The sequence below is a fragment of the Momordica charantia genome, assembly GCF_013281855.1.
Source record: "Momordica charantia cultivar OHB3-1 chromosome 5 unlocalized genomic scaffold, Mcharantia_2.0 BLBB01000005.1, whole genome shotgun sequence".
Taxonomy (NCBI): Eukaryota; Viridiplantae; Streptophyta; class Magnoliopsida; order Cucurbitales; family Cucurbitaceae; genus Momordica; species Momordica charantia.
In genome coordinates, this window is record NW_028275163.1 from 19,523,046 (window position 1) to 19,533,188 (window position 10,143).

Genomic DNA, 10,143 nt, shown 5'->3' on the forward strand with positions numbered 1-10,143 from the left:
TTTTAGAAAACGATGTCAGTCATACCTCCGACATCATTACAACTGTTATTTTAAGTTACAATAAATGATGGCTTTTTAATATTAGTCTTAATATCCGTTGTTATAGACGTTGTCTTTGTATTTTACATCGACAGTCACTTACTATGTTGGTCTTGATTCAATGTGACTAACGTCTATACAAATGTCATCATAGTCTACGATGATGGTTATTAAGTGTCCATCGTTTAATGTATGTTTTTTAAAATTTAAAATATGATTGACAATGTAAATGTTGGAATAGTTGTTTCCAATGACAAGGAATGTCCCACGTCATTTTCTTAATAATCTGAATGACATAAAATACCTATCATCGTAACAGGAAAAAATGGTTAGTTGCACACATGTGACTACTAGCAATATCTTCTTCTTTGTCAAAATAAAATATCAATAGTATTATATTTTTACATAATATTTAATTAAACAAATTTCAATATAGTATGGATAACTAATTCACTCCAAGAATCTCACTACCTTATTAACAAAAACTAATCTCTTCAGAAGCTAAACTTAACATGCTATAATATTCCTAAATTCACAGCTATATTAACGATTAATACTCATAAAACAAAAGTAAATCAAACAAACCCATCAGCAGAAACCTGTGTGAGATGCTCTATCTAGATCCCTTTAAGATCATTGAATTATCTTATAAGTTGTAGAAAAGATGACAAGGAGGTAGGATCAATTGGGAAACAACTAGGCAAATTATAAAAATTAAGATGAAATTTGATTAACGTATAGTTGCCAAATTGCTAGGTAGGAAATCCACTGTTTAACTTGTTGTGTCTAGAATGTAAGAGGTGAAAGATTGTTCTTAGTACTGTCGTGGTTGCTCCGGAATAATATAGAAATAAAGATTCAAGAGAGAAAATTAAATGTCAAATTTAGTACTGGTTCACCCACCGTGAGCCATGTCTAATTCTCCTAGTGTGTTGTATGTTTTACAAAAATGTCAGGGGGAATCTTCCAAGAACGTTTACAAACTCTTTACAAATAATCTCTCAATTTGCCTCACACAAAATGTTCACGAATTGCTCTACAAATCTTTCAAATTCTCTAAGCGATACACAAGTATTAAGTTCTCAAACTCTCACTTCTAAAAGAGTTTTCATGATTCTCCATCTGTGTTCATCTCTTAAATGATCTCTCAATCTCTATTTATAATAGCTGGAAAAATCAAATATAAAAAAGATAATGTTTTTCAAAATTCAAAACGGGCCATGAAAATGAAAGTAACCAAAGAAAATGAAAAAAAAAAATATTTTCTCTCTACGAAAAGGAATAAAATTTTCTTCTTAGTTTGGCTCAATGGTAGTCTGCTAGCCATCAAGTTATAACTTATAAATTATAAAGGAGGATGGTGATGACAAGTAAAGGAATGGTGAATCAAACAAAAAGTTCTTGTGTAGGAGACCCTACCTTGACTTTTACCAATGAGCTAGATTGGTTGGATGGTGAGTTATATCATGCCGCCAAAAAGTTGACTTGTATTTTCAAACGTTATTGAAATTAACTGAAGTCTACGGAGTCAATCTGAATATGGCTTAACGAGTTAAAACATCTATATCATGAGTTCGAATCTCAATCTCTACATGTTGTACGAAGTCCTCCCACAAATTCCATCCACTTCTTCAATTATTTCCGTTTCTTTTGTTGGCCCATAGGTTATCCCAAAGATCATACTATGAATTATCACATGCCACTTTCTTCTCTAATCTTAATTTTCAATTCCATCTCATCTTACATCACATGATAAAAGATCCCTATTAAAAAATTGCCTACATAGACATATTAATCCAAACGAAACCCTCAATGAATTATTTTGTCAAACACATTGTCCATGATTCCTTTATCTTATATGATCAAAACAACACTGGCATCCACTACACTTACCCCCCATAGTTAATAGTTTTCCAAAATAACCAAAGAGGTTTTCAAAAGCAACACGTCCCATATGCTTCAAAATGGGCTTCTTCGTCAGAAGCACTACCACAAAAGTACTTTGATTATAATATGCAAAAATAACATATGCTTTTTGGGCTGAAACAAGGGATATTTGGTAGTTAAAGCCCATTCCACATTTTACTCCTTTTCTTTTTCTTTTTCCTTTGAAGTTTCATATGAAGAAGAAATCGTGGTGCTTTCAGCAACCCTTTCCATTGGATGGCTTTTAGAACCAACCCCACGTTTGAGTAAGCGACAAACGGTGTCGATTCTCCGCGTCCCACTTGATTTAAACTTTTGTCTATTGTAATCATTAGTTGTACATCAATTCATCTGCTGTTTTGTTCTTTTTCTTTTATAATAAGATCTGTGTTTTGTTGTTGTTGTTCCATGCTGTCTCTCTGTGTGTGTGTACTTTTTCTTTGCTTTCGATGTATCTAGCCAATTCCGAATTTGAATATGATATGTAATGGGATTTTAAGTAAATGGCATTTTTATTTCTTTATTTGTGTGTCAAATTTAAGCATGTTAGAGAGAGATAGATGTTATATCTTTTGTAGTAGTGATGGAAAAAGTTTTGCAACCAAAGAAAGCTATTTAGAAGTTATGGGCATGTTGTCACCTTTGAGTCTTGGAAAATTTTCAAAAAAAAGAAATTATATTAAAACATCAATCCAACCCAAATTGTAGAGGGTGGAATTATAAACTTGTTTAAGTTGGGATGAGTTTAAATAAATTAAAATTTTATGGATTAAGTATTTTTCACAATAAGATCAACTAGCGAGGCGTCCTGCCTCTCGCAGTAGGTTTCCAAACCTCGCCTCACTCTTGTGACATGCTATGTTTTTTCTTAGGGGTTGGTCGGATGATGATAAAGGTCTCCAAGCACATCGAAAATTTGGCCGAGAGTCCTTCCTTGTTTGTTATTTTAAAGTTACTATTAAAAGTAAATAAACAAATATGCTTAAAAAACTATAATTTTTCACTATCCTTTTAACAAAGCTTTGTACTTATTTTATTTTATTTTTTTAAAAAAAAGTTTTCAACAATTATCAATATTTTTGCTATCAGTTCTATTAATATTCATGGAGTTAAAGATATTGAGGGGCATGTTTTTTTTAGTATAACATGGGGAGGTTCCACATTGACCTAATGATGATATAATATAAGAGAATTATTTCTCTCATTACCAATTAGTTTTGAGATGAAATTCCATGGATATTAATATGGTATTAGAGCCCAAAATCTCAAACAAGCATCCAGTTCAAAGAGACACCGTCTTGACGGGAAAATAAGGACTGAATAAGAATTTATGATATAAGTGGACTACTTGTTAATTGAAATAATACTAATAAGTAATTAACCTACATATTTATCAACAATAATCTAAGTATATCACAAAATAAGTTTTATATTAATGAACCATATAATCTCAACATATCACTGATCAATCTATATTTGGATCGACTATTATCGTGATAAATCACCAATTAACTTATATATTGATTGACGTGAATCATGGAGATATATGTATATGTATATTTCATGGAGCTACCTTCACAATTATCTTATAATGAGGTGATTTTTTTTAAGTTAAATTATGCGAGAATTTCAATTACTACTAAATGTTTTGGGCCTGAGATATCCAAGAACGACAGAAGGGTTAGGTTGGACTTGGGCTTATGTAGTACACGCCTGCTTGGAGCCCATAAGACTTTATGATCAGCTGGCCCACTCATAAACCAGATGTGTGAATTTGTAATTATCCTTTTAGATCAGAAAATTTGGGTATGTGAATTTGTAATTTTCATTTTTTTCCTTTTTTTTTTCAATTCTTAAGATATTTACTTGTTTTCACTTGATTAATAATTCTTAATAAATAATGAATAAAATAGATTAAAAGTACTTTTGGTCTTTTAGAGTTTTTATGTAATTTTATTATTTTCTAATTTTACGGTTTCTTGAAGAATAGGGATACTTTAGTCCTTTTGTTATGCTTTAGGACGTGGTCTTTATGGTTTTAGTTAGTATGCTATCTAAAGCCCTGCTATTATGTTGTTTTACATATTAGATAAGAAATTTTAGCCATCGAGTTTTTCCTTTCAAATTTAGCCAGGAAAGTTTCTCCAACCTATTGCAATTTCATGTTTCTTTGAATTGCATGCCAAGAATAACGTAGCTAGGATTTTATCATCCTTAATTTATTGTGGAGTTTCGACTCTTGGACCAGGGACTTTTTTTTTTGTCTCAAGAACTTTAATCTTAAGACAATCCATTTCTAACCTAAATCTTAAGGTTGAAATCGAATCGATTGGAGGATTTCAATGTTTAGGAATTATGGGTTTACATGCCCTAAAAGTCCCTAATTCCAAATCATTGGGATTTTCACATTGGTCTTTTTATTTTGGAGAATATGTCTATTTGGCTCTAAAGTTTAAAAGTGATACTTTTCGTCCTTGAGGTTTGAGAAATAGTTATATATGGTCCCTAAGTTGATTTGACCGTTAATTGACTAACATTAAAATGAGGTGGCGGTTAAGTTGTTGATTGTACTTGTTTTTTTTAATACAACATGTAGGGGTAGGGTATCGAACTCACTACCTCATTATTAGAAATATATGTTAATTACCGTCGAGCTGTACTTGCTTTGGCAATTGCTTATTGTACTTGTTAACGTGGTAAAATATATTAATTTAATAATATATTTATGGGTGATATATTTTCTCTCTCTTCCTTCTCCTCCTCCTCGATAAACCCTAAATGTCATCACGAAAAGACTAAGATACCCACTTAATATTCTCTAAAATAATAAAAATTAGAAAGTAATAAAAGTTACATCAAAATTATTAAATAAACACCAATCATAATTTAAAGTCCTTCCATATATTACAGTCTTAACATTATCACAAGTGTTTCAAGTTCAAATTATTTTATATACATGTGACGATCTTCAACACCCAAGGAAAAAAAAATTCTTATTCTAAAGCGAAATAAAGATCACCACGTAAGCAATGCTCAATGATATATCATTTTACTTCTACTCGTGAGGTCGAAAGTTTAAATCCACGTATGATACTGTACTCAGAAAAAAGAGAAAAAAAAAAAAGAAATCTATCATCTTTGTGAATATGAAATGAATTGAAGTTGAGCTCAAATTAACTAAGTAGATCCATGGTGTGCCTCTTTTTTAGCATCACCTGCAGCCCGTTCTCCATCCTCAGCGTCAGTGAAAGCAAATACTTTGGAGCTTTCTCGTTCTCCACCACTTCCACATGGAACCTCTCAATCACAGCGGCTGCAATGGACTTCATCTGAATAAAGGCCATGTCCTTCCCCAGGCACATCCTCGGCCCGGCGTGAAACACCGGGAATCGAAACGGGCTCTCTGTCCGGAAAACCCCATTGATCTCCAGCCACCTCTCTGGCCTGAACTCCCCATAATCCTCCCCCCATATGCTCTCCATCCTCCCCATCGCATAAGTATGGTACGCCACAAACCAATCCTTCCCGACCGCCGTCCCGTCCGGTAACACGTCGTCGCTCCGACAAGTTCTCGTGTCCATCGGTACCGGCGGGTACAGCCGCATTGTCTCCGACAGGGCTGCTTGAAGATAATGCATGTCCCGGAGCTCGTCGAATCTGTACGCTGTTCTTTCTTTGGTTCGCTTTGACCGGAGCGTTTCGAGTTCTATTAGGATGTTTTGTTGGACGTGTGGTCGGGAGGATAAGATCCAGAAGAACCACGTGAGGGCTGACGAGGTGGCGTCACGGCCGGCGAGGATGAAGCTTATGATGATGTCTCGGAGGAATTCTGGGGAAGGTTTATTTTGCTCGTCTCCCATGAAACGGGATAAGAGATCTTGATCCTTCTTCTGGTTGTTCTTCTTTTTCTCTTCCATTCTTGAGCATATGATGTTGTCTGCGAATTTGTGGACTGTGGCTATGGATTCTTTTAGTGTTCTCTCTGATCCCAAGTTGAAAAATCTCTTCACTTTGTACCAATTTGGAATAGCATACATGAATCTGTTCAAAAACATGGAATCAGTTATTAAATTAAATGAAAATTCAAAGGTTTTGAGCGAGGAAAAAAGGAAGTTTCAACAAATGATGTTAAAAGGGAATTCTGGAAAAATAGTTGCCAAATGATTTTTGTTTATGTAAGAATAATAAAAGAAAAATATTTAGCTTCTTAAATCTTGTTTACATTAAATGTTTGAAGAGAAATGCCAAAACAATAACCTTTTATAAAAAGGGAAATACCTTTGCTCCTTAAAGTGAGGAGTATTGTGCTACTTCTTATAGGAGTGTTCAAAAAATCCGACAATCCCAACGAACCCGATGAACTCGAGGGTTGGATCAGGTTCAATTAAACCGCGATTTGGATTGGATTGAGAATTTTCCAACCCGATCAGGTTTGGTCGGGTCTCGGGTTTGCCCTTAAAAAATTCGAGTTGACCCAACCCAAACCAAATTAGCCTTACTTAATATATATATATATATATATATATATATAAACCGTTGGTTGAGTTTTAATCTCAACACTTCCTTTAACATTGAGGGTTTTCACTTTTCTTTTCTAATCTTCCTTCCTCCCTCGTTTTGATTAATCTCATCCTCAAGTTTTCTTTTCTCTATTGTTGTCTCCTCATTGAAGCTTCTCACTGCACCCATCGTCGTCCCTGTAGTCCCGTCACCACCCACTGCCCGCTGCACCAGCGACTGCCGCCGCCTGCTGCCCGCTGTACCCGAGGCTGCTGCCGCCGCCCATGGCGTCCCATCGCATTCGTCGCCCCTACCCTCGTCGTCCCATCGCAGACCTCCTTCACCACTGATTTGAAGTAGGGAGGAGGAATGAATCACCTCATTCTTTTCTTTTCACGTACAAGATCTTCCGTCACAGACCTTCACCATTGATTAGAAGTAGGGAGGAGGAATGAATCATCTCATTCTTTTCTTTTTATGTACAAGATCTTCCGTCGCAGACCTCCTTCACCAAGGATTTGAAGTAGGGAGGAGGAATGAAACATCTCATTCTTTTCTTTTCATACAAGATCTTCTGTCGCAGATCTTCTTCACCGCATATGTTTTTTTTTCCTCCCTTTTGCTTTATATTTCAAACTGCAAATTTGGGAGATTTGGAAGATTTGGAAAGAAGATCAATCATCTTCTTGTATTATGTCTTTGGATTAGATGACCTAAATTGAATAGCAAAGGAAACTATTCTCCTGTTTTAATTTTTTTACACCTTTTTTCGTCTAGGTTATAAACAATAAAATTTAAATTAAAAAAAGAAGTGACACGACAACCCAACCGGATCCATCCCAAAATTTTTAGGTTGGGTTGGGTTGGGTTGGCCATCAATTTTTAACCTGGTTCCCAAATATGGCCAAACACAAAAATTCGAGTGGATTCCAAAAGTACTCCTAACTCGACCCAACCCAACCCGTGAACACCTCTAGCTCCTTACTCTCAGGTGGTCATATAAAAACAAGACAAGTGTTGGTTGTTATTTTTTTTAATTATTTTATTAAACAAGACAAGTGTTAATTCTTTTACTCTATTCCTCATCTACCTTTTTTCTCAACTTGAATACTTGATCATGTGAAGCTAAAGGTTAAGGGAGAAAATTAAATTTAACAACTTTAATCCAAAATCCCAAAACTTCTTCAAATTACATTCATTTGCAAAAATGACTATGAACAACAAATTGCAGAAAGCCTCCATCTAAAATTAGAAGATAGTAAGGCACAGAACGAAAACAATAAAAGAGAAATGTTATGCAATTTACACCACTTCTTGACAATCATTTAAAACTATGGAAAATAAAAATAAAAAATTATGTTATATATATATATATATATATATATATATATCTGTGTGTGTACACCTATAAATTGTGGATAAATATTCGTGTAGATTCTTTTTTCCTTCGATAAACTTGAGTTGCATCAAGTTTAAAAATAAAATGGAGACGAAGAAAATAGAAAAAAAAAAAAGGTTACAATACTCTTCAAGTTGAGAAGAAAATGGAGGAGATGAGATAAAAAGAAGGGAGTGAGAAGTAGTACGGAGAGAAAAAGGGAGAAAAGTCATCCAACCAATCTAAAAAAGAATTCAAGATTTGGGGAGATTTTGATAAGATTAAAAAGCAACAATCAACACTTGTCTTGTTTTTATAAGGTCACGTGAGAGTAAGGAGTACAATCATTAAGGAGCGTAAATTTTTTCTTTTAAAAAATTATGAATTGTCAATTTTTCAAAGAAAAATACTTTGCTACGAGAAATCTTGTCCTCCCCACTATAAAATATTTGACCAATCATCATTTTTTAAAAATACATTTTTTTTGCATGCAAAGTATTTCCCTTTTTTAAGGGTGGTGATAACAAAATTTGATCCTATAATAGAATGCAAAATCAATAATTGATAATCATCCCAACATTACTTAACTAATAGTCAAATTATTTTTTCAATATTGGAGATATGGGTCTGCTATGTGTAGATTGACTTTAGGAACGGTTCTAAAAATTAAAAATTCTAATACTTGCAATAACATAATACTGAGATGGTAATAATGAACACGTTCTAAAAATTTAAAATTCTAATACTTATGGTAACACAATACTGACGTGGCAATAATGAATACGTTCTAAAAATTTAAAATTCTAATACTTACGGTAACACAATACTGACGTGACAATAATGAATATGTTCTAAAAATTTAAAATTCTAATACTTACCATAACATAATATTGACGTGGTAATAATGAACACGTTCTAAAAATTTAAAATTCTAATACTTACGGTAACACAATACTGACGTGGCAATAATGAATATGTTCTAAAAATTTAAAATTCTAATACTTACCATAACATAATATTGAAGTGGTAATAATGAACCCGTTCTAAAAATTTAAAATTCTAATACTTACGGTAACACAATACTGACGTGGCAATAATGAATACGTTCTAAAAATTTAAAATTCTAATACTTACCTTAACATAATGCTGACTGACGTGCCAATAATGAATATGATATTTATAAATTTAGTGATCAATTAAATCTACCCTATCACAAAAGCCCCAATAATTAAAGAACAGTAAAAAACGTACCTGCCGTAGCTGAGCGTGGCGGCGTTGGCGAAAGCGCGCATGAACTCAGCGCCGGTGGTGCCATCGCCGCCGAGACAACCCGGATCGTAATCAAAAGCCAATTTGCAGACATTATCAAACGAAAACCGCTCCAAAACGTCCTGCAAATCCAAGACCCGCCCCGTTTCCGAAGCCCTTTCGAAAACAGGAATCAGCCTCCTCCCAATCTCCATCGCAACATTTTCCATCACAAAATTCCTCAGCGATCTGGTGTTGAATTCGTAGCTGGCCGTCTTCCTCTGGACCCTCCAGATTTCGCCGTCGGAGTTGAAGATTCCGCCGCCGAGAAAATCCTCCAAAAGAGAAACGAAGCGTTCCCCTTTCGGGTAGTTCTCGAAGTGGGTCTTCAGCATGTGCTCCACCACATCTGGGTTCGCCGTTATCACTCCGTGGACCTTCCCCGGCCGCCGGAACACTGCCGTGCTGGTGCGGCAGTTGCTGATCACCTCCGCCGTCCAATCCAGATAACGGTGGCGGTTCCATAGGAAGAGCGGCAGGGTTCCGACAATGGGAAAGTTTTTGAAACCTTCGTGGGCTTTGGATTTCTTCAAACGAAGGTAAAGGCAAACGGAGAGAGAGGTGAGGATCAGAACTGCAAGAAAAATGTCCATTTCAAGTGGTGCAGAAAAAGAAAATTCCTTTTTTTTTTCTTTTACTTATCTGAGGGAATTATTTGGAAATGAATGATGGAAATTAATCCAAAGTAGATGTAATCAAACGTTTGTGGTCGTGGCAATTACTTGTCCAAGTAGTAAAGGTTAGTTGAGGTTATGATGTTACAATTTTCTTCTTTTTTGTCTTTTTGCTTTTTAATTTATAGGCTAAATGTAAAGTTTTGTCTAGTATTGGACAAATGGGATATTTTCAGCATAGGCTCTGAGAGCTTCATCCAATTATGTAAATGTGTCGAGAAGTTTCACAGTTCGAGTTGACTCGATTTTGGAGTCCAATAAAAACCAAAATTGAAATTAAGAAAAATAAAAAATTAAAATTAAGTCCAAACTGCATTT

At 34.7% G+C, this 10,143-nt stretch overlaps 1 protein-coding gene across 1 annotated transcript; it reads right to left on the minus strand.

The window, feature by feature from the left end:
• Positions 1-4,988: 4,988 nt before the first annotated feature.
• Positions 4,989-9,805, minus strand: LOC111019839 (cytochrome P450 CYP94D108). The gene is made up of 2 exons (XM_088124183.1): positions 9,095-9,805; positions 4,989-6,006 (listed from the first exon to the last, which is right to left on the minus strand). Exons 1-2 carry the CDS (start codon positions 9,742-9,744, stop codon positions 5,139-5,141), a joined length of 1,518 nt encoding a protein of 505 aa, XP_087980309.1. The 5' UTR covers positions 9,745-9,805; the 3' UTR covers positions 4,989-5,138.
• Between the last annotated feature and the right edge of the window lie 338 nt (positions 9,806-10,143).

Excerpts from the sequence above, each read along its gene's own strand:
- LOC111019839 (XM_088124183.1), bottom strand. The coding sequence starts at position 9,744 with ATGGACATTTTTCTTGCAGTTCTGATCCTCACCTCTCTCTCCGTTTGC. Across the intron at positions 6,007-9,094 it reads GCCACGCTCAGCTACGGCAG|ATTCATGTATGCTATTCCAA; the intron begins GTACGTTTTTTA and ends GTTTTTGAACAG.